Here is a 25831-nt window from a genome sequence, read left to right as displayed (position 1 = left end):
AGATGAATATGTACAATCAATTTTAATGACAGGAAATATTAACAGTGAATCCCAATTAAGTGAAATGTTATCCTCCCCCAAAGTATTTCTTTCTTCTTCTTAGTAGAACTGTAATACAAAAAACTGTTCTCAATTATTCTTATGTTTTGAATTCTGTCAATAAAAATGTTGTGGAAATTCATTTTCTCTTTAGTTACATAAGTACTTACATAATAATCTCCATTTTGCCTCTTAGCCCACAAAGCCTAAAATATTTACTATCTGGCCCTTTACAGAAACTTTTTGCTGACCTCTGCTCTAGAACCAGATACTACCTGGACACTTTTAAAAGCATAGATTGAATGCACTGTCTCTAAAGCTGGATGGCTTGAGTCTGTATGCTGCTGGCTCTGCCATTAGCAGCTATGGGATCATGAGTAAGTTCTTCAATCTTTCTCTGCCTCACTTGTAAATGGGAGTAAGCAATGGTATCTATTTTACAGGGTTGTTAAGAGGACTAAGTGAGTTAGTAAATGCAAAACACAGGAAAGAGTGCCCGGCACAAAGTAAGCATTAACTCAATGGCAGCTGTTAGCTTAAGACAAAAGCACTGCTTCACCCAGTTGGTAGTCCAGTTATAAATCTCATCCTCCTAAAAGGTCCACTGAATCAAACATTTAAGATGTTTACATACATTCCTGGGTGAAAAGAAAATCCAAATGCATGAAGCTAATAATAGAGGATAACCAAGCCCTTTTCCAACTGCCCTTTGCTTCTGCCATCAAATAGAAGACATTGTGGGGCATACCGACAAGACAGCAGCTCTCATACAATGGTTTCTTAGGTGGAGGAGATTGGATTACTATTTTAATATTTTAAATGTCACGTATTACATTCTTTATATTCTATAAAAGAATAAACACAGTACTACTAGTAATTTATAACATTTATAATTTTAAAATTTGACATATGGCTTAATTCAATACTATATTCTTATTCATTCAGTATTTACTGAATGCCTACTATTTTCCATATGTATAAATCCACTAGCTTTACTTTGGGGGTAAAATGCTTTCATATATGTACTATTGAGAGTATCCTCAAAAATTTCCTAGAGATATATATTAACTGTGCTAATTTTTAAACTAAATATGCTTTTTCTTAAATGATTACACCTTATAGCAAGAAATTCTAGACTAGTGCTGTCCAGTATAATAACCACTAGCTTCAGGTAACTACCGAATACTTGAAATGTGGCTAGTACAACTGAGGGATGGAATTTTTAATTAAATTTAAGTTCACTAAAATTAAATAAAATAGCCACATGTGGCTAGTGGCTGCTGTATTGGACAGCAGAGTTCTACGGGATCACTCTAGGATGTGTGGATATTGGAAATTAACATTTTGCCCTGTGCGGGAAAGTAAATTTTGTTACACTATATATTTAGTATTAGTTTGCTATTCGAAACAGCCCTGCCTTTTCATTCCACAAAATATTTTCTGTCTACTTTCTTAGCAGCAGAACTAAATCAATTTACTATTTGACAGAACAATGTTTGTTTGCTTTGTTTTCTCCACTGTCCCTGATTTCTAATTATTTAAGGTGCTGGGGCACAGAAAAAATAAAATAAAATAAAATCCACATATAATGCAGAAATCTTAAACCTTTCCCTCTGGCAAATTTTTAAGGCATCTGCTGAACAGCTGGAAAACTATTTCATTTAATAGTTTACCTCTTGTTCTTGATTATGCCCATATTTTACTACTGTTATTATCCAGTAGTAAAATAGATAAATATATCTCAAGAAAACTGGAAAAACTGAAAATTTTCAAGTTGAAGAATTAGTATATCAACGTAAAAAATAATCTTAACAGATAAAAAGTAAGATTCTTTCTCCAACCAACTCTGAAAATTTTGTACATACCAAAAGAAATACTGGTCAGGTCATAAGGCTTATAATTAATAAGGCATCTTTACATGGAAGTGTGAAAAATTAACTTTATTCTTGCATAAATATCATGATACTTTATTTTCAAAGTGCTCCTTTCAAAATAAGTTAAAATATTTCCATATTACTCTTTTATTAAACATCCAGTTATTGACTAAAGCATAATATCACTGATTAACATAAGACAAAAATAATATGAGCCACTCACATATTCTTGAAGGAAAGTGCTTACAATATTTTGTGAAAACATTTGTTTACATCACTGATTTAATGATTTAATGGACAGTTCCATATTTTTCTTTAAAATCCACAAATGTCTTAAGATATTCCCACCATTATAAAAATTAAACAAAACCAACCCCAAAACAAAACCCTACAAAAGCACATTAATTTTATTATAAGACATATATGAAGTCACTGAGTAAAGCTCTTTTTTATAAACACTTTTGGAAAGCTCACATTGAGTTCTAGCACAGCTCTATTATCAATCTGTGAACAGAAGGACACATCAAGTAAGGAAAGATCTTTACAAGATTCCAGGAGTTTTCTTAAAGATGCTGGACTTACCATTCTTGTTCCTGTTTTAAAAAAAACCAAACAAAATATTATATAACATTTATATAATATCCTGATAAAAGTCCCTTTTTATTATTTAAAATACACTTAAAATAGACTTTTACAAATTAAAAACATTTCTTAAAACAAGACTTCATATTGAAATAGTCCTGTTAAAAAAAAATAAAATTTCCCAGCCAAATTGGTATCTAGGACCTGAATTTTGTCAATCTCTACCCATTCTATCTTCATTCCTACCTCCTACCCTTTCCAATCAGCTTTTCCAGACTTTCCTATTTCTGTTCACCCCAGTTCAAAACTGTTTGTACATCTCATTTTCCTGAACCCATGGGTCAAACCAGACAGCAATACTTAATGATTCAACCTCTAATTCCATGCAGTGCAATTACTGAGCGACTACCCTGTAGAAACTTCTGTTTCAGGCACTGGAGATACAAAGATAAGTAAGACCCATGTCTGCCTTAAGGAACTCATTGACTAGAGTTGAAAGCAAATAACTACAACACAATTTGATAAGTTTTACAGTAAGTGGTAGGTATAAAATGTCATTACTGGAAGACAAATGATGGATGATGAGTACTATTTAGCCCATGTTAAATCTGAAGTGATTATGAGATATTCAGATGGGTTATAAATCATATAAATTATGTAAAGCACCTGATGCATGCATGGCAGGCACTCAATAAGTACCAAATATCACTAGGCTCTAAGATGTCATCTGTTGTAACTGTAGCTTTTCTAAGGAGAAAAAAAATCATCACAATCGTATTACATATATATACCTGGGATGGGGATTAAATGTTCTGAAACACTAGTCTATGCCTTTTTCTCTGAGAAATCCTTTCTTTGCCCCTCCCCGCCATGAGAAGGGAGAAGTAACTATACTTCTACCAGAAGCTGTAACTATAGTGCTACCCTGGCTGCGACTGGCCCCATGATAAACCAATGCAGATTCTCCTGGGAATTTAGAATTGGGATTCAGTAAGGCTTCCAGTGCCCATTTGATATCTTGAACTAAGGACATGGAAAACTGGGTCAGGGCTGCTATATTTAGCCATGTGTACCCAGAAGAACAGAGATGGCCAGCATGACAAGAAAAGAACAAAGCAAAACCAAAGGGAGAAGCAGACACAAACGTCTCTGTAAGTGTACAGCGGCAGAGGGTGTGGGTTAGGGACAGGGGCCTGAGTATGCAGGATAGGAGAAGGAACGAAAAAGAGAAAAAGCTTCCTCGCCTTTTGACGGTTTTCCAGTCTCTCCTGAGGTCTGACCATACCCAGCTTCTACCCATGGGATCTGAGATGGACACCTGTATCTTCATAATAATCGTCTTTTTCGTATGCTTAAGTTATCTTGAGGGGGTTTCTGTTATATAAGATCAGAGAACCTCACCTAAGCCATTTGGCTCTGTGGAGCTTTCCACCTAGGGCTGTGACTTTTTTCTATCTGCCAGTCTTGGTCATTAGAATCTGAGTTTCCTGATAAATTAGGAGTTCCTAAAGCCTAAGAGAATGCCAGGGAAGGAAGTCAGAGATTGAACATTTAACTGGGCTAGGGTCACCTGTCCTATGTTTCCAGGGTACTTTGTGCTGTTGTTTTGTTATCCACTTAGGACACAATTCTGTTTTCAGTCAGCTTGCTCCATCAGGGCACTGAATATCTCCAGTGTTTAAGATAATGTCAAACACAGTATATGCTCAATAAGTGTGTAATGAATGAAAAACGGAAGGAATGGTGGTTAACTGCCCATTGCCATCACCCTGGTGTAGACCCTCGTGAGGTGGATTATTGAAGCTCATCTCTTTGATTTTGATTTCTTCCTTCTCCAATTCACCTACTACTCATTTCCAGATAAGTATTCCTAAAACACAGCTCTAAATATATAACTCATATCCCTAACTAAAACCCAGTAAAACCTCTTCCTTGTTTAATTTTGTGCATACTCCTCATCCTGGTGTTCAAAACTCTCCAGGATACCCTCCATTATACCAACATTCTAGATCAAATTAGACTGCCTATTCTCTAAAGATATTCTGTACTTTTAACATATTTGCTTTTGCTTCATGCTATTCATTCTGCCTAAAATGCCCTTCTCCCCCAATTTCCTGCTCACTTTTTTTTTTTTTTTTTTTTTTTTTTTCGGTACGCGGGCCTCTCACTGTTGTGGCCTCTCCCGTTGCGGAGCACAGGCTCCGGACGCGCAGGCTCAGCGGCCATGGCTCACAGGCCTAGCCGCTCCGCGGCATGTGGGATCTTCCCAGACCGGGGCATGAACCCATGTCCCCTGCCTCGGCAGGCGGATTCTCAACCACTGCGCCACCAGGGAAGCCCTCCTGCTCACTTTTTAAGGATACCTTTCAAATATCTATTAGCCTTTTAAATTAGGCTTTTCCTTATTTCTCTGATCATATATATACTCTCTTTTCTTTGAGCCCCATCAAAGTGGACTTGCTTCTGGCTTTCATTACAGTTATTTATATGCTTGTTTTATTCCTTCTTGCTAGGTTTTCAACTCCTGAAGACAGGGACTGTGTCTTATTAAGCTTTGTACTGATCGATAAGTACGTTTAGTAGGATGAAGATATGCCACTTAACATTCATATGTGCTAATCACAAAATGACAAATAAAATAATGAATATCAGCATGGTTTAACTAAGAATCCTTTTTAAAAAAAAAATAAATAAGGATTCTAACACTAAACGATGAAAGGAAACCAAAAAACAACAATAAAAGTAAAGAAAATATAGCACAGTGGTTAGAAGCATAGACTCTAGTTCAAGTCCAGATTCCTTACTAGTTATGAGCCCTGGGCAAATCACTTAACCTATTTCCACCTGTTTCCTCCTCTGTGGCTAATAATATCTACCTCATAAGGTTGTTGTGATGATTAAATCAGTTAATATATGCTCAGAACAGTATAAAGCACATAGTCATGTTGTTGTTAACAATATTAATTATTGACTACTAGTGATATTACTTTTTACTGTGCTCTTTATATTTGAAATAAGATGTTCCAATATATTCGCATGACAGTCATCTTGCATCGGTAATTAGATTTGACATAATAAATAATGATATTGCCTTGCTCTTATGCTCATGAAAGTCATAAATGTCTTCAAAAAGAAGTCTTTATACTTCGTACCTGCTTTTCTTTTATGTCTCTGTCAAGTAATTCATACATTTATAGACCAAACTTAGGCCACCTGACAACTGAAGCCACTGTTCATCACAACTGTGCTTTTGTTTTGGGATCAGTGTTACTGACTTCTTTGGTAGCATCTCTTTCAGATACTGGCTACTCTCCATCTCTAGTGTATGGTTTTTTGGGGGTTTATTTGAGGGTTTTTTGGAGAGAGAATTGTAAACTAGATTTTAAACAACAATGGCACCATCCTCTGAAGTGAAGCCTGACGCAATTAGTGATCATTTTAAAAGGCCCTTGACTGCCTTTCCTCATTGTCCCTGTGAATTCATGACTTTTTTCTTGAATGTTTCAAAATAATTACCTTATTAAAAAAAGTCTAGGGTAATTCAAGGGGGAAGGTAGATAGGCAGGCAAAGAAACAAGCAAGGTAAGCGGTGTGGTGTTTTGAAAAGACAGTACTGACTGTGGAGACAAAACCCTTGGACGTGAACCCTTGCTCTGCCACATATTAACTGCTGGCTCCAGTGTCCTCATCTATGAAAAGACAATGATACCCAGCTTCCTGAGCGATGAAGATTAAGGAGAATATAACACAGATGAAGTATCTAGCCTAAAGTGTACATATAACAGGCAAGAATTTCTCCCTAAGGTTTTTTTTTTTCAGTCAACTGTTTTTATTGATTTTTAAAATTTTATTTATTTTTTTTGAAGTACAGTTGACTTACAATATTGTGTTAGTTTCAGGTGTACAGCACAGTGATTCAGTAATTTTTGCAGATTATATTCCATTATAGGTTATTATAAGATACTTGATATAATTCCAGTATATATATCCTTGTTGCTTATCTTTTTTTTTTTTTTTTTTTTTGCTGTACACGGGCCTCTCACTGTTGTGGCCTCTCCCGTTGCAAAGCACAGGCTCCGGACGCGCAGGCTCAGCGGCCAAGGCTCACGGGCCCAGCCGCTCCGCGGCATGTGGGATCTTCCCGGACCAGGGCACGAACCCGTGTCCCCTGCATCGGCAGGAGGACTCTCAACCACTGCGCCAGCAGGGAAGCCCTGCTTATCTATTTTATATATAGTAGTCTGTATCTGTTAATCCCATATGCCTAATTTTCCCTTCCTAAATTTTTAAGCAAGAATTTCTGCCTACAAGGAACTTGAGTAAGTAACATGCAACCATATAAGCAACATCTACAAATGTACCATAAGCCTGGACTGTGGAGAGATTTTAACTGAAACTACAAACATAAGTGTTGAAAATCTTCAGGGTTCCCTCTGGTTGAATGTTGAATAAACAGTAAAGGATATATTAACACTTCAAGGGCTAATCTATTAGTATTAATAGATTACTAGCAACACAGTGCAAGTGCTATTTGGGTTCACTACTGTGTGAGCAATTACAACCGTGGCATTGCTAGCACCTCTGGCCAATGTCAGAAGTAACAAAATATCACAGGGTTTCTGGCTGTAAATGGCAAAAAAGACACAAGGAATCCCAGCACTGGGAAGGATTTTCAATAGCTCTGCCTTAGGGTAGAACTATTCCTAAAAACTAGAATCATCAGGGATGGAAATTTCACAATATTCCTTAATCAAGAATTTAACATCAAGAAGCCATATGTGTGTGTGTGTCTTGAATTCATTAAACAAACGAATTAATTTCTTATCTGTCAATAATAATAGAGAGCACAGCTCACACAAATTCTCACTCTTCTTACCAGACCAAGAATTATGGTTATTTAGAGCTTTCTGACAGGTTCAACTATAAAATTCTGTTACTGCCCTCACTCTTTTACTTAAGTACAGTTATAATTATCAGGACAATTTTTTTGTATCCAAGAATTTTTTTCTCCCTATAAAAAGTCTGAGGTTAGTTTTTATGTCAAGGCTTTAAAAGAAATGTATAGATTGTATCCTTACCTAATATGTCCAGTTGGCGTAATCTGGTACAATTACATGCTAGTTCTTCGATGTCTGTGTCGCACACAGACCTGTTAGCTGTTAGAAAGAGTTTCTGCAAGTTTGGAAGCTGGCGTGCCAGTTTGGCAAAGCAGCCGGTGCTGCTCTGCAGAGTAGGGCACCATCCGAGGTCAAGTTCCTCCAGAAGTGGACACCCAGCAGCCAGCTCTGCTATCCCATTCTCAGTAATGTTCTTACATCTCCACAGATCCAGAGTCCGGAGTTTTTTACACTTGGCTCCTATCATGCTAGCTATCACGTCATAGTCTTCAATCTGGAAATCAAATAATTTCAATCTTTCCCACATTATGCTCAGAAACACAAACTGTTTTGAGCATGTTAAAGCACTCTTAATCATCTCCTGTTGTTTGCTTCTGTGCAAACAGACCCACATTGTCATTAACACAGATCTGCCCACTCATCTCACAGATCTGCCACGGTTTCGTAAAACAGCGAGAGTAATCACTTACTTAAAAATCCATTTAACAGAATTCCAGACAGAGGATGTTAATGAATTAAATCCCAAAGCAGTCTGAAATCCTCAGTCCCTCTTAAAGAATTTGAGGATTATGTATTGTCCTTGTATGCCTCCCATTTTGACCGTGCTGTTGCTACTTTGATATATGTAAGATCCCCCTGATAAAGGTATGCACTTAGCTAGGCTCTAAAATAGTAAGTGAATATGCTGATGGTACTAATAAAGATACTAGTTTTGGGTTAAATGAGGCATTTGGGGACTGAAAATGCAACCTGAAAAATCATTTAGATTGTGATAATTTAGCTGCTGTCAGTTACTGGAGGTGTCCAGTGATTTACCTCATGATCGTGGGATAAGCTTCTACTATTCAAGAATTAAACATTTCAGTTCATGGGCTTTGAATGTTTTAATAATGTTTCTTTAAACAGATTCTTTTAGGAGTTTCATTTGATTTTGTTATAATCAGGTATCCGCATTATCATCAGAAGTCAAAAGGAAACAAAACAGCAAACATTTCCAATGATTACTTCCTTTTGTTCATTTGTTTATTCATATTTTCATCTATGATGTGCCAGCATCACTCCAGATACTAGGAGCAACAGTGAATCAAAAAAAAAAGACTGTGTTCACATTTCTTGGAAAGACATACAAATAAATGAGCAAAATAAATTCAGAGTGATGAGTAAAACAATAAAACAGGGTGACATGAGAGTGATCAGAGTGGCAGAGGTTGAGGGAGGGAGTGGTGGCTGCCGGGATCTCCGGGAATGAGCGTGGCTCATTCAAGGAACAGAAATATGATGGGTACACAGCCCAAGGGGAGTGAGAGAGAGGGCAGGCTGTGAAGCCAGAGAGCTACGCAGGGGCCAGGCCATAAGGCCGTGAAGGACTTTGAATTTTTATTTTAACTATAAGGAGATCAATGGAGGGTTTGAAACAAATATGATTCACATTAAAACAAAAAGCCCTCAGGACTCTGGAGGATGGTCTAAGGTGGGTATGAATGGAGGAGGAAGCCCAGTGAAGAGGCCTGCACTAGTGCAGAGGAGAGATGCTGGGTCTTGGATTAAGGTGAAGCAGTGCATTGGAGAAGTGGACAGGTTGGGGGCTATATTTTGAGTCAGAACCAAAGAGCTGATAGATTAGATACAGTGGTGATGATTTCTAAGGTTCTTCAGGAACAATCACGCAGAAGACCACGAGAAATCGATTTGGGTAAATACAACTATCTTCTTAAGTGAGTGGACCCAAACAACACAAAACTGTAGCTTTGATCATTAGTGCAGCCAATTAGCTTCTTTAGAAAGGAGCAATTTAAAAATTTTCCAAAACCCACGATTCTGATTGCTGTTATTTTGATAGTCAAAACTAAAATATCAAATGAATCATCCTGGCTTTTGGTCAGCTGACAGGAAAGAAACTGAAATAAACATGGTATTAAAGTATCAACCAAGAGCTGTCTGTGTTACTGTCCTGGTGAACCCAGACCTGCTGTGAAGAACAGTACTTCTGTGACAAGTATGAAATGGTTCAATCATCACGTTAGTAGCAGTATCAGCAATATTAGCAGTATTTCTGAACTTCGAATGTCAAGTCCTTAAAACTTCATTTCCTGGCAAATAAATATCAATTGTAACAATACTGGTAACTACATACTTTAATTTAAGAATAGCCTATTTATCTAAAGTAGCATTTCCCATACCATATTACATAATAATAGATGTAACACGAAAAAATGGGTTCATTAGTCAGGTAAAGTTGGAAAACACTGGTTTAAGCAAAGGCAAACTGTTTCTTTATTGTAGGACATACCACTGAAAACTCCAGGGGGAGGACATAGGAGCATCGTTTCCTAATTTAGACCCAGAATTCCTATTCCCCCTTCTTTCCCCCTACAATACACAACTTTTTAACTTGAATATCTTTTAGGACTAATGTTCCATAGGTCAACTTTGGAAAATGCTGACTTCAACTACACCTAATTCCAACTATAAACATACATAATTCCAACTCTAAAGTGTCTGTGATTAGAGAGGCCTGTTTTTCTAGAGAATGCTGCTCTAGGTTATGGGGAGGTAATTAACAGGCAGAATAAGACACCTCTGGCCAAAGTCAAAGCAGGGTCCTTACCAATCTAAAGAAGGCAGGCTAACGATAAGCAAAGTCCAAGTGACAGTAACTGGTTGGTATGTTGTCACAGAAAGTACCATGGAGTGTCACTGAGCCCATCTAGAAGAGCCACTAGAAGGACCCAACAGAAGCCCATGAAATGGCTTAACGTCAAAAGTTGACCAGAAGGGAAACCTAATGCTGAGTTAGTGGGCTCTCAAGATTGGTTCCGAGACCGGGATGGGCCTGAGCCCATACATGGGGTTTAATAAGGCCTAAAAACTTCTCTGATCTTGCAACCATCCTGCTTATCCAGGTCTTCCTAATAAGTGGATGCAAAACTGGAATGGTTTAGGATCTCCTGAATCTGCTTTGGGTATGGGGGCACAGGTAAGAAAATAAAGAGGAATGGATCGCTCCACAGTCAGTTATATTGGGAGATACATTTCCTGTGAGTGTGTATGCATGCACACATGCGCCCAGGCTCATACGTGTGCACACACGTGCACACATAGAGTTCTACTGTCCCTTGAGTGTCAGTCTTATTTATTAACCATGTAATGTAGTTGAAAAACATTTAATTCATCCCATGAACTCTTCCAATGACATATAAATTATAATTTTATATCTGAAAGGACTTGCAAGATTATTTATTCCAACAGTGCCTAGGCTTTTGGATTTCACAGACCAGTAACGTTTCAAAAAAATTAGTTCCAACATAGGTTGGTGTCCATCTTTTCATCTTACTCAGTAAGGACAGTAAAACAAACAAAATAAACCTATCTACTATCATCAGCATTTCCAGAAAATAATCTCTGAACTCAAAAACTAAAATTAGCTTTGTGAAAAACTTACCAGACTTTGGGTATTAGCTTTGTGAAAAACTTACCAGCATTTGGGTATGATTAATATATTATTTTGTAAAGAAGCCCAGAGAGTTAAATAGCTTGTCTGAGACAACATCTGGCTTGAGGCAGAACCACACTCTTTGCACCACACTATACTGCTTTCCTTGTTCTCACAGATAAATAATGTCAATGCTTCAAAGACAAATTCTCCCATTTAAGAAAAATGTTTTAAAGCAGGTTGCACAGTTATCCATAAATCTGAAAAGCTGTGGGTGGGTGTGGGGAGGGTCAGGATAAAAGTCACCCATGGGAAGAAAAAGAGAAGCAGCAATTGAGAATAAAGAATTTTCAAATACTTACCATGACACAACTACCCAAACTGAGGTGCTGAAGCTCTGAACAGAAGTTCAAAACGCTGAGCAGGGCTGTTTGCTGCCATCAGGAACCACATCAGAGGCAAGTAAGGAAAGGACAAGAAAGTGAAACAAAGAGAAGAGGTCAATTAGACATTAAAGGCTGTCACTGCTTTTCCTGAAATAGAGCTCAAAACCTCGGTTACAAACACCACAAATGCCATTTAATGAGTCCCCAGGTGTTCACACCATTGATTGGCTTGGAGTCAAGGTAATCATTACTCGTCTCCACGTAGTAAGTCGTCACTCTGTATATGATTTTGCATGCCCTAAAGACACCTATATTCCCTATGACCTCTCAGTGCATTTTCCAAACGTAAGCAATTTGAAAGCCTGGTGAAGACTGAACAAGACAAGTTAAACCATCCCTCCCTCCCTCCAAAAAAAAAAAAAAAAAAAGCACCAAGGGTTGGTGGGTTGGTGACAACTGTAGAACAGCGGCAGCTCTGACATTCACTGATCAGCTGCAGGCTGATGGAACTGCCAATAGCCACCCCAAATCAGGATTGAGCCGGTGACTTTAATGTCAAAGAATTCTCTATGTTGACAAGGATCCCAACAACCATCGAGCACCTGTCACTAGCAACATGCTGACTGAAACGTGCACTTTCTAGTCATGTTCCTGCCATTTCAGCCCATCCATCCTGTGCAATGGGAACGGTCTCACCACTAAAGAAACCCAAAGGTGTTTGAGACTGCTACATAATCATGGTTCCTGAAATATCTCTGAACAGTCAAAATTTCACTTGATGACATGCCTGCCATGAAAAATTTAAAAACGAGCAATGCAAAGCATTCAGATTTCTAGTTTTTCCTTTTATAAATTAAAAAAAATACTACACAAACATGTGGCAAACTTTCTAAACATCTGAACTAAATAAATCATATCTAGCAAAATTAAGATGATATTATACAGCCTCTGTTTAATCTACTCCAAGTGTTCAGAAATGAAAAACTTATCAGTTGGGGAGGGATTGAAGAATGTGCCAATGACAACACAAAACATTTATTCAGATTCTTATTGAGAAAATAAAGTAACAAAGTACTTCATTTAAAATAAACTTAGGGCAGAAATAAAATAATAGTAGTTATAATAGGCCCTAGACTGGTACCAAACTTAAGACTAATTGTTTCACTGTTGTACATTTTTTAAAATTTAAGCAAAAAAAAAAAACTTTTATATTGATTTTATGTTTAAGTTTCAGCACAACTTATAACATTTATAAGACAATGTCATGTAGCTCTCAGAATGTTGACATCAGAAGAGGTATATGAAGATAAGTTAAGTTTCAGATTCTCCAAAATACTTAGCTATTTTAACTTACTGATGGGAAAACGACATTAGATTTGTTTTTATTAAAGTACCATATCTTATCACAAGGTTGTTTTATAAGATTTTCCCAGAGCAAGATCCAGAACATAGTAGAGAATTTTTAGAGAGGATCCCATATATTCTTGTGGATAAGAAATTTTAAATTAAAAAAAAATACATATACATATACCTCTTCATGATTCATGGAAATTGTTTGGTCATTTATTTTTAAATTACTTACAATGAAGAACCTCAAATATGCAGACAAGTATAGAGTCCAAGACAATAAACACCCATGTAGTCACAACTCAGATTTATCAAATCTTAACATTTTGCCTTCTTTGCTTATCTACTCTATTTGTGTATCCCTCCATCCATTCACATACTTTCTCAGAAGTGACCTTTATCATGACTCAGGGTTTAAAAACATGCTTGAAAATTACATAACTTTACTATACATTATGATCACTTTTGAATTAATATTCTCATAATTATGTATCTAGAAAACACCTATGTAAGGGTAGATGCATTCTGGAGGAATTTCAAGTCGTAGAAGAGGAATCCATGGCCTATTATACTTATTCAGGCAAATATTTTACAATAACTTACACAGTCTGCATATTAAATTGAGAATTAAAAATTCATTTAGGGCTTCCCTGGTGGCGCAGTGGTTGGGAGTCCGCCTGCCAATGCAGGAGACACAGGCTCGAGCCCTGGCCCGGGAGGATCCCACATGCCGCAGAGCAGCAGGGCCTGTGCACCACAACTACTGAGCCTGCACGCCACAACTGCTGAGCCTGCATGCCACAACTGCTGAGCCTGCATGCCTGGAGCCCGTGCTCCGCAGCAGGAGAGGCCACTGCCATGAGAAGCCCATGCACTGCAAAGAAGAGTAGCCCCTGCTCGCTGCAACTAAGGAAGGAAGGCCCGAGCGCAGCAACGAAGACCAAACGCAGCCAAAACGAGAAAAACAAATACCGTATGCAGCCAAAAATAAAATCTAAAAAATAAACAAATTTATTTAAAAAAAAATTCATGGGCTTCCCTGGTGGCGCAGTGGTTGAGAGTCCGCCTGCCGATGCAGGGAACATGGGTTCATGCCCTGGTCTGGGAAGATCTCACATACCACGGAGCGGCTAGGCCCGTGAGCCATGGCTACTGAGTCTGTGCGTCCGGAGCCTGTGCTCCGCAATGGGAGAGGCCACAACAGTGAGAGGCCTGCGTACCGCAAAAAAAAAAAAAAAAAGAAAATTCATTTAGGAGTAGAATTATCATTTTTCATTCCTACCTTAAAAAAGGAACTAACGTAGAACATAAGAGATTCATATTGAATATCACACATCTTTGATAAATAAGAGATGTGAGATCAAATGCTGAGACCAAGCTATAAGGGGATAAGGATGACCTTGGAAGGGATGCTGTGAGGAATGTAACAAGGAGTCAAATAGAGATAAATAAAAGGGTTGACTGGTAGCACTGAGGCGAGCAAGCACAAGTTAACAGTTTCCTGACTTTCTCCAGCAGAGCTCATGATAAGCCAGAGATGGTGGGAGTACCCAGGTATAGAGCACACATCTATAGATCAGCTTGCAATCTCTCCAAATCCAGTTAACTGATTTCCTCCTAGAATATCTTTAGTATCTTCTTTCTCTATGCTATTAATATTCAGAATTAAAGTACTACTATTGATGCTAAAGCAAAAAGGAGAAACTACCTCTTCACTTCCAGACATAAAATGACCTGATTTTAGAGAGACCACCGTCTCAGTGATTTAGAGCAGTTGAGAAAATACTGCTCATGGACCAAATTCAGCCCATTGGTTGCTTTTGTAAATAAAGTTTTATTGGAACATGGCACACCCATTCACTTATGTATTGTTTATAGCTGTTTTCACACTACAACAGCAGGGCTGAATAGTTATGACAGAGACCATATGGCCTGCAAGGCCCAAAATATTTACTATCCAGCCCTTCGCAGAAAGAATTCGCCCACCCCCAACTTAAGAAAACAATTCTACCTTAACGAGTACTTGCATCACTTTTACCCTTGTAGAACACACCAACAGATGGATTAAACCTACATTAAGTATACTACAAAAAAAGGTATTCAGAAATAAAAACTGAACAATTTTATGAACCTCTTACTTAAGACTTAAGATATCTTTTAGCTTCCCAAATTGACAAATTCTGCTGGTTAGACCTGTAAAATTCAATAAAAGCACAAGAGTAGCTCTATAAAATTAAAACACAATTTAAATAGTTAGAGCTTTAATAATGCAATGCAGCAGATTCATTTTCAAATGAGTTTGCAATTTTTAAACAAAGGCCAACCTTATTTAAATCACTGTGGAACTGGAGTCACTAAGAAGTGACTGGCTCCATACTAATTTCTTTTACAGAATTTTCAAAACATACTCTAGATAAAGCTGGCACCTGGTAGTAGGATTTATGTTCATAAAGAAAGAATCCTTTGGGGACTTCCCTGGTGGTCCAGTGATTAAAAATCCGTCTTGCAATGCAGGGGATGCTTGTCTGATCCCTGGTTGGGGAACTAAGGTCCCACATGCTGCCGAGCAACTGAGCCCGTGCACCACAACTAGAGAGCCTGCGTGCCACAACTACTGAGCCCACACGCCACAACTAGAGAGAAGCCCGCGCATCAAAATGAAGAGACTGAGTGCTGTAACTAAGACCTGACGCAGCCAAAATATAAATAAATATTTTTAAAAAAGAAATAAAGAACCCTTTTATATTCAACCTAAAATTTACCTACTAACCCTGTTCAGCAGCCTCAAAATCCAAAGGATAACTATTAAGTTATAGAGAATTATTAATGCCTCTACTTGTTACAAGGAAATTTATTAAGAGGTAAAAGAAAGCAGGAATTCAAATTTTCATTGACAGCTTTTTAAGAGATGCTACGCATAAAGTTCAAAATCTCCTATGCTCCACATTACTAAAGTGCTAAGCAAAAATACTTATAAAATGATAACTGATACTTATTATACTCACATAAATGGCTTAGATATTCCACATTTATAGCTTAGTAGAGTTATAATTATGCATACCATATACATTTTATAATGAGACATTACATAAACCACATATGCAATGCTGTGTTCATATTTTGTATTAATACAGGTTTATAATTATTATAACTAATTAATAATTTTTGCAATTAAAAATTTTTGCAGTTAAAAATTGTTGCTTATCTTTAATAAAGAATACAACCCTTACTTGTAACACTCAGTATAGGAAGATAGGATCCCAAGTCTGTATTTCTCTATATGTGGCCCATGCGCCACAAATACTGAAGCCCTCACCCCTAGAGCCCGTGCTCCGCAACAAAAGAAGCCACCGCAATAAGCCCGCACAAGGCAACAAAGAGTAGCCCTCTCTCCCCGCAACTAGAGAAAGCCCGCACGCAGCAACGAAGACCCAACACAGCCAAAAATAAATAAATATATAAATTTATTTATTTTTTTAAAAAAAGACTCCGTGCTCCCGATGCAGGGGGCACAGGTTCCATCCCTGGTCGGGGAACTAGGATCCCGTATGTTGCATGGCATGGCAAAAACAAACAAACAAATAAATAACCAAACCCTGATTCCTAGAAAGCATCTTAAAGAAATAGATAAGTTTATATATCACAGACATGCACCAGCTAAAACAGAGATTAGTGACATCACCTGATCACAAGTATACTTTCACTGATGATATATTTCAAATATATCACAGCAATAACTACAAGTAATGAGATAGGATTTTATGAAAGTATGTTCATTAAATGAAAATTTATAAATTTACATAAGAAATACCACCAAAGAAATCCTAAGAACACAATCACTCAATTATTGTAATTGAAGATCCATCTACATATATGTATGAATTTCTCTTTCTCTAATTTAATTTTTTTTTGCCCCAGTGTTCTAATCTCTAAATTTGGGGAAGGGAAATATAGAATAAAAGTTGAAGTATTTTAAGACCTATTTAAAGTACTTGAAACTAACTATATTTAGAATATTTCAATTCAATTACTTTATAGATATTTGCTATAAACCAAATTGTTCTTTTATACAGTTTAAATATACAATACGGTATAGTTTATATACTGATACATAATCACAACTTGAAAATAATATTGTCTTTTACAGGTTAAACCTGAAGATCAGCATTGTGGTGGAAAAGTACGACTTCTGATTGTTCTCTAAAAAGAGAGTGTTCAAGATCATAAATGACATAGATTAATAAAGCTCTTATACATGCCTTTGAGGAAAAAAAAGGAAAGTTCTCTAAACCTAACTGTAGACCTACTCTAGACCACAGTCTCAGAAATTTTAGTATAAGGTTCAAATAATGTGTTAAATTCCAAAAACCCAAATGTGTGAAAGAACAAAACCTAAGACTAAATCACACACATTTGCCTTGCCCTGTAGTCTCCTTTCAGAGCCTATTTTTACCACTGTAGTGGATCTCTCCTATAATAATACAGTTGAATACATCTTTGCTCACAGATGACTAAACTGATCAATTTCCATATCAACCCATGATGGGTGATGGCAGAGATGTGCAGTCAAAAAGTCATGGCAGTTTGCACGCCAGCTGGACTTGACTGTAACCTTATTGCCTATATAAAAGAAAGAATGTTTTGATCAGAGGGGTAAGGGTTGGACCATCAAGGGAGCATAGGAATCTGAAGCACACATTGGTTGATTGACACTGTTCATCTAAACGATGCTCAGCTGAAGAGGGTGCACTGGTCCAAAGACTTTATCTATTTTCTTCCAAAAGCATATCTTTCCTTCCTGTTAAGAGAATGGTATCAATCTGTTTTGTGTTGATGCCTTTAAGCATTTAAGTCACATAACTAATGCTCACTGTTCTCATTCTGAACTCACCAGACAGGTCTTATAACTGTGATCTGGTTTCCCCTGTGACATGCCAACAGTGAGAGAATGTGTTAATCAGCTATCTCTAATGAATGCGTCCTTACCAGGTAGATTTCTTATAGCCGGTATACTGGTTACTGTCATGAATGTGGATGATAATGAATCTGATCCCCAAGAAGCTTCTCAACTGTGACTGAATCATAGCCCATCATGCAGGTCACACACACTCAATCCCACCAAAAGCCTGGCACTTCCCACTGGCACTTCTATAAAGCAATCCAGGATAGAAAAGAAGTATAGACATATTCTTGTCTGGAGACATAAAGACTTTTAAAAGTTTGTTAGTTTTAGAATATAATATAGTAAAAGTTATTAAAATCTTAATTCTTGATTCTGTTTAAGAACAAAGTAATTATTAGTATCTTTTGTTTTATATGTTGTCTAGCTAAACAAATCTGTCTGAAATGGACTGCCTTTTAGGTGACAGTTAATGACAGCCTGCATTAGTCAATTTAGGTGACCAAAGTAGGTTCTTCCTGCTTCAATTGTTCGATCTTAGTTAATAATCAGCAGTGGCTCTGGTGAGAGGCCACTCCTTTCCTTAAGTCTGTTAAGTGCACTTGCTCTACTAAAAGAAAGAGCATCCCTGCTTCTACTTACCAATATACAGGAATGTGTTCTCTAAATCAAATAAGAACGCAGTCAGGAGAACACCATTATCTATGTGTCAGAAAGCAAATTCATGGCACTAAATCAAATCATGCTGTTTGCAAAAGACAGTTTATGTATCTTTTGTAGGAAAGCTCAGGTGCTTTCATTAACAGACAGGGTGGTATGCATTTTTACTTATATATTCACTCTGCTGAATAAACTGGCACAGAAAAAAGAAACTAGGAGGAGAGTGTTGATATCCAACAGAAGTAAAGATCAGCTACTTTTGTTTGTCTCCTAGTTCATGAAGATGAAGGCAGTGGGGTCCTTGAAACTGTCATCCCAGCCTAGTAGGCCAAGTAAACAGTTGCTGAACCACATTTATGGATTACTGTCATATACTGGTCCCCTACAATACCTATAATCAGTTTTTGCACTACTTCAAATTCTTTCAATTTATGCTCTATCATTCTTGAAGTGAGGCAATCAAAATTGGATGCAGGTGTTCCATTTATAACTCCAACTTTTAAAAAAACACTCTTGGTTTTTTTGTCTGCTGCTAAGCAACAGAATGACATTCTTACTGAGCTACCTATCATGCCCCATCTCACCCCCAACTTCAGATATTTTTTCTAAGCAACAGAATGACATTCTTACTGAGCTACCTATCATGCCCCATCTCACCCCCAACTTCAGATATTTTTTCCCAAACAAAGAAAAGGTAAATAGGCTCAAATTCCTAACACTAATCCAGATTGTTTTAGACAATGCAAAGGACTTCTCTTGAAGTCACTTTTTATGCAATATGTTAAAAAGTTATCCTTATGCTATCCTTTGTAAGTTGTATTAGTTTGCTAGAACTGCCATGACAAAGTACCATAGATAGACTGGGTAGCTTAAACAACAGAAATTAATTTTCGCAATTCTGGAGGCTAGAAGTCTGAGATCAGGTGTCAGCAGGGTTAGTTTCTTCTAAGGCCTCTCCTCTTGGCTTGAAACTGGCCATCTCCTTCCGGTGTTTTCATATGGTCTTCCCTCTGTGTGTGTCTGTGTCCTAATCTCCTCTTCTTAAAAGGACACCGCTCATATTGGATTAGGCCCCATCCTAATGGCCTCATTTAACTTAATTACCTCTTTAAAGGCCCTCTCTCCAAATACAGTCACATTATGCGGTACTGGGGGTTATGACTTCAACATATGAATTTTGGGGAGACACAATTCAGCCCATGCACAAGTATTTACAAATAGGTTGCAGGTATATGTCCCTTCAGGGGTAAAAGAGAATTATATCTTCTACTTATTTTCAAATGGTTCAGGAAAAAAATATGCATATAGTAGGAAAATCTACTTTTTATGCCACTTTTTGTAAGTCTAAAATTATTCCAAAATAAAAGCTTTTTCCTTTTAAGTATTTAAAAGTCTATTTAATGAGTTAAATTTCTATAGCCCTCCTCTCATGAGAATACATCATCATGTATGGCTAAAGAAGTACTTGCAGTTAATGTTTACCATAAATAATAAGAATCCTGTGAATAGAGATGAAAAGGACTAAAGGTACTTAAAGTCTTTCCAATCATTATATACCTCACTCTACTATAATTACTTCTTTGTCATGAATGGCAGAAGAAACTAAGTACAACTAAAGTTCTCCTTCCTGTTTGCTCTAAGTTCCCATCTTTTGCCTAAAAGTCTTGCTTACACAATTCTAAAAGATCTACCAAATTCAGTAAAAAGAAAATTACTGCATTTAACCACTCACTTCACTAGTTATGCTGGGATCACGCAATAAACAGGGTCTAAATCTCAGCTTGAGGGTTATTTCTGTCTCTCCATCACCTAGTACTATCTTGTTTTTCACCAGGCATACATTTACTGCTCCACAACTGCTGAAATTCAACAAATGTATACCCCTAACTCTGAAAAGAGGTTATTTAATGATTTTCTTTTTTTGGTTGATGTTATAAGAAGACATTTGCTATTTCTCTGATGAAGCAATTTTTCATCACAATCCTAAACATACCTAAAGAAAGAAAAAGATCTCATGAAATAAACTAACAAAACAAATAGAACTATATTTCACTATTTTTTAGAGCTAAAAATTCTGGACAAATACAGTTCAAATATTTTCTTACAAGTTTTCCAAGTTGTAGATCCACCCACCCCTCTGCTTAGTTGATGTGGTTATTCTGTAGAAAGACAAACTTATGCTTACTAACTTAGCAAATAAAGAAAAAATGAATTGACAAGTGAGAGTTATCACTCATTCATTCAACACAAGTTTACTGAATATCTACTAGACATATTCACTATAGTGAATACCAGACACTGTACTACGTACTGGTTGTAAAAAGTAAACAGTCAAACATGGTCCCACCCATTAGGGAGTTTTTAAGTTAGGAATGAACATTCCTTTTACCAGAAACAGGTCATAAGTGTGAAAGCAGTAATTTGGCCTAAATCTCTCTTAGCACATGATGGAAAAGATATTCCTATTTAAGAAGACCTAAAAGAATGCTTCACAAAGTTGGGAATGATTGTGTAGGACTATGCTGAGTAAACCTATACTATCATTTTCACATTTACACAAGTCCATCTAATTTATAAAGTGTGTTGTTGTTTACATGTACGACCTAATCTGGTCTTCTCAATAGCCTATGTGATAGGGTAAGGTTTTTTTTAACAGATAAATAAACCTTTAGCTTAGTATAAGTGACTGACCCAAGCACATAAATCTGTCAAGTGGGAAAGCCAAGAGAAGGACTGAGTTTTTTCATCCGGTCCCATCTGCCACAGATTGGTCGCTTCACCCTCCTCCAACAGCCTCAAATGCTTCCCTCTGTCCCAACCGATTTCCCCATCAGTGAGGGGGCTTCCCCAGATGCGGGAATCTCTCCCCTGCTTCAGCTTCCCACCCCTGCACCCCCCAGGGTGCAGGTCCCATCCCGCTTCCTCTCCTCCTCCTTCTCCCTTCTTTCTTTTGTCATACCCAGTTATACGGGGATCTTTACAGTCTTTTCCAGTGTCCAAGGTCTTCTGCTAGTGTGTAGCTGGTGTTCTGTGAGAACTGTTGCATCTGTAGATGTGTTCCTGATGCACCTGTAGAGAGAGATGAAGTCCACGTCCTCCTACTCCTCCATCACCTTGGAACTCTTTAGGACTGAGGTTTTTGACACTGATCTCTGATACAGACCAAATAACAAATATCTTCCCAGCTTTTAAATTATCAAATAATGTCTGAATCAACACCCAGACCTCACTGCTAAGCAGTTCTAACCATACCTAAAGTCTGAACAGGATCCTACTGCTGCTTCCTCTCACTGTAGGGTACTAGCTATGGTATTAGCCAAAGCAGTGGAGCTGGGGAGAAAAATCTTAACGACCTAGGCCAGCTCATAAAAGGCTGGGCTCAAAAATTGGTGACAGTGACACTTGGGGCTTGTTTTAAGGTTGCTCTCACACAGTTGACTACCAAAGCAGCAATTAAGCAGTACAAATGAAATGCACTGGCATATAGCCTCAGTGTCTGACAAGGTTACACATGAGGCTCAGTGGTCAACGCGGCAGGCCTTGTTGGTAAAATGTCAGGTACAGAGAAGCCCAGTGCCCTAGGCCCACTGCCTGTTTCACCATTGGCTCGGGGAGGTGCCACATCAGCACACCAGGATCTACCTATATAAGGCAATTCTGACCCTACTATAGTTTTGTTCTCCTGCCTTCTCATTCTTATTGAGTAACCAGACCTGCAATATGTCTGGCTATACCTAACCACTTAAGAACACACTACCTAGACATCAACAATGCACCACTTTACATGCTAAAATATTTGGGGAAATTATATGTACCAATGCCACTCCCCACTATAGTGTAATATTGAGAGTTGGCCTATATATATAAACCATGTGCTTGAGGTAGTTCATCATGTACGGATTCTACAAACTATTACTTAAATGATACTAAATGTAATTTGAATAACTGTTGTTATAAATTCAGAACTAAGACTTCAAACTAAGTTTGTTCATAATAAAAATAAAAGGCAAAAGTCCATTTGTCTATAGTAGATATTTTAGACTAGAAAATGTTTACAGAATATAACTTAATAGTTTGCATTTTACACTGGATCAAAATGTGTATCTTATTTACAATGTTATATTTCCTTACCAATTACGGATTAGAAAAGGATTAAGTGGTAAAGAGAAAAGCTCTATTTTAGATAGAGGCAGCCAAGCTATTGGAATAACTACTATTCTATGCTCTTATGTATCTTACAATTTTCACTGTAACTCTGAGGCCACCAATTCTGGGTTCAAATCCTGACTCTAACTTATTGCTCTGTGCCACTGGGAAACATTAATCTTTTGGGACCTTCATTTCATCATATGTAAGATTTAAGAGTAACACCTACTCTCAATAGACTAGTGTAGAGGATTAAATAATATGCGAAATGTCTAGGACAGCAAACAACGTATTCAGTAAGTTTTCCCAAACTTTGGGACTAAAACCCAGGTCTCCAATATCCTCTAAAGCTGTATTCACTATGCACAGAGATTTGCTTGAATCTTATAAAATGGCATAAATACATTACATTTATTAATGTAAATTATATATAGGCACATAAATATAACTCCACTACATCATAAATCTGACCTCTCTGAAGATTATAAGCTATAATAGAGTCAATATTTTGAAATACTAATTTTTGCTTACTTTATAATTATGTAGTGTTTAGAAAAACAAGGGTAAAAGTGGCACTGGATAATATGTATTCCTTTAAAAAAAAAAATCTCTCCCAGGAAGTTCAAATTCATATCTTCTTTTTCTCCTCATATATTTCCTTAGAGCCATCAGAGGCATCTGAAGTCAACTGCTATTCCTTCTTTCCAAGACAGTTTATAACATCTGAATGTACTGCCAGCAATTATGTGGAAGGTTTAGAGAGAAGCCAATCCCCTACATCTTGTCTTCTCACTCTGTTTTCTCCCATCCACCAACATCATTGAGTGCAGGACTGAAGCAGTGAACATATGGAAGGGAAAAGGGGGTGACATAATGCTTTGCCTAAGTGACAAGGGAGGTGCTTATAGATTGATGCGAATACCAGTGCTGTGGCTTCTGTTTGTTTTAAAAGAGACCAGCTGATTGTGTTGTCTTTTCCCTTTATTCCTCTAAGTTACTTGGTGCCCGTGGGAATGACAAGATAACAGAAGTGAATAAAGTACAGGCAGAGAGACCTGGGAAGCTGTAAAAGTAAACACTGCCTGGGTAGGTTTTTCTTAATTTTGAATTTTGCCATTTATATCACTAAGATGACACTATTTTTTATTTTATTGTAAGTCAACTGTAGATCAATGAAAATCAACTGTATAATTTTTTCTATGTACTAAATGTCAGAAAAATTGTGTAGGGTAAATTTATAAATGATTTTATGGTATTTTAGCAGATAGACAAATAAAAACAAACTTTAATAGGTAGTAACATATGGTACAAACCAAATTTTACTTAATGCAGTCATACAGTGATTTCACATCTATGTTTAAGTAACTGAGGGAAGCTGAGCTGATGCTATTTAGACTTGGATACATATGTATAGGTCTCCACTCTTGAGAGATGAAATCTTCTCAATTCCTATAAATCACACTTTAAAAAAAATATGTAGTCATATTCTATCAGTTTCTTGGGGTAAATGGAAGAAAACTGTGGACTATGTAATGATTCCCTGACACTTAGATCATGTTAATTTATGACATTTCAAAAGCATCACATGGAATATATTTTTACAAATCATCACAGATGTAAGATGCCTAGCAAGTTGATATAATTTCTTGGTTTTTACCCGATTTTTCTTCCTGAAGGTTCACTTATTAATAAACTATGCTACATTTCTTCTTAAAGTTAAATTTAATCAGAATATTTTAAAATGAGGCATCATCTTGCTCAGAGGATATCAGACACACAGAGCAATATAAAACAGTAAATACACCAGTAAAAAGCAGGTGTGGCATAATTCCAGAATAGATAGGTCTACCCAAGAAAAGAGAGCTGACAATTTTACACCCACATAAATGACGAGTCATTTCACCACAGACCAGTGAAAACATGGGCTAACACTATCTTTAAACTGGCATTCAGGGACAATAGTCCTCTCATTTTACAAAGAAAGAATCTTGGACTTTGAGAGACTATGTGAGTTAAGCTAGTCACTGGTAGGGCCAGAACTAGAATCAAAGTCTTCTTTCCAACAAAGCAGGTCACCAGTTAAACTCTAGGTAAAAATTTTGCCCCAAACCAGGAATACTATATTCAGACTTCCATAGATTAGTTTAAAAACTACGTCAAGCTAAAGATATCTACTCTGATCTACCAATAAAAAATGCTATACACCCAGATGGTTTTATAGATAAATTCTAACAGATAATTCTCATTTGTTAAAGTTATTCCAGATCAAAGAAAAAGATGTCAATGTCACAAATCATTTTGCTAAGGTGTCATAATCTCAGCTCCAAACATGATAAAATGGCATGAAAAGGAAAAACACAGCTCAGTTTCATTGAAGAAAGCAGATGTAAAAAGTATTGATAAGTCTTAACTCTTAAAGAATATTTACAATGAACCAGGTACTGTTGTAGACACTTTATATATATTAAATCATTTAATCCTCATAACAACTCTTTGAAAGGCATACTATCATTATCTCCACTTTACTGAAGCACAAAGGGTCAAGAAACTTTCTCAAGGTAACATAGTTTGTAAGTGATAAAGCTAGAATCCAAAATATTGGATTCTAAATGATAAAGCTTGGCTCCAAAACATTAGGAAAATAACCCAGCTATGTATTAAGTTAAAACATGTAGGACAATTATACTGCAATAAAGATGTTAAAAAAAAAACTAAAAACATGTAGGAATTACCACAGGAATGTAAGGATTGTTCAACATGTCATTATATTAATAAATAAAAGAAGAAAAAAGATCAGTGTGGTAATGGAGGCTTTAAAATTTTTAAATACAATATATATTTTTGATAAAAATATTCTTAATCAAATGAGAATGATAAAGACTACTTATCAGAAAGAAACATCAAACAATATATAAAATTAGTAAGCTACATGAGGAATTTCTATTTAGTTCACTAATGAAGTTCCAGTGCCTAGAGCAGTGCCTGGCACGTAACAGGCATGCAAATATTTGTTATATAAATATTAAAAAAAAAACTCCCTCTCTATTAGAATTACAACTGGGATACCTATTGTGACTCTATTATTCTACATTATTTATGAAGTTCTACTTAATGTAGCAACACTTTAAATATTGGAACAGAGAGAAAAAGTATATTAATTTCCAGATTATATAATTGTATCACTAGAAAACCCAAAACACATAAGTTATTAGAAGAATTATAAGCATTCAGTAAGGTGAGCAGATACAAGATAAATATACAATAACCTAATTTTTCTTTATATTAACAATAACCAATTAAAGTTAAATAAAAGAAAATAGTATCTGAGACTAAAAAATAGAAGGGTT

The 25831-nt window shown here is 36.7% G+C and overlaps 1 protein-coding gene across 4 annotated transcripts in view; it reads right to left on the bottom strand.

Annotated features, from left to right (window-relative positions):
* Positions 1-1964: 1964 nt before the first annotated feature.
* The window catches only part of FBXL4 (F-box and leucine rich repeat protein 4), a 70599-nt gene continuing 46732 nt past the window's right edge, over positions 1965-25831 (bottom strand). For all 4 annotated transcript variants that reach the window (XM_082634349.1, XM_082634352.1, XM_082634350.1 and 1 more), the window contains exons 7-9: positions 11408-11479; positions 7574-7886; positions 1965-2506 (exon numbers count right to left, since the gene is read on the bottom strand). In XM_082634349.1, coding sequence (XP_082490475.1) covers positions 2343-2506; positions 7574-7886; positions 11408-11479 — 549 coding nt within the window. In that variant the 3' untranslated portion in view covers positions 1965-2342. The remainder of the gene's footprint in view (positions 2507-7573; positions 7887-11407; positions 11480-25831) is intronic.

Source organism: Mesoplodon mirus (genome assembly GCF_964341445.2).
Source record: "Mesoplodon mirus genome assembly, chromosome: 10".
NCBI classification, from domain to species: domain Eukaryota; kingdom Metazoa; phylum Chordata; class Mammalia; order Artiodactyla; family Ziphiidae; genus Mesoplodon; species Mesoplodon mirus.
Note: the sequence above shows the minus strand (reverse complement) of the source record. Positions and strands in the feature narration are given on the sequence as shown.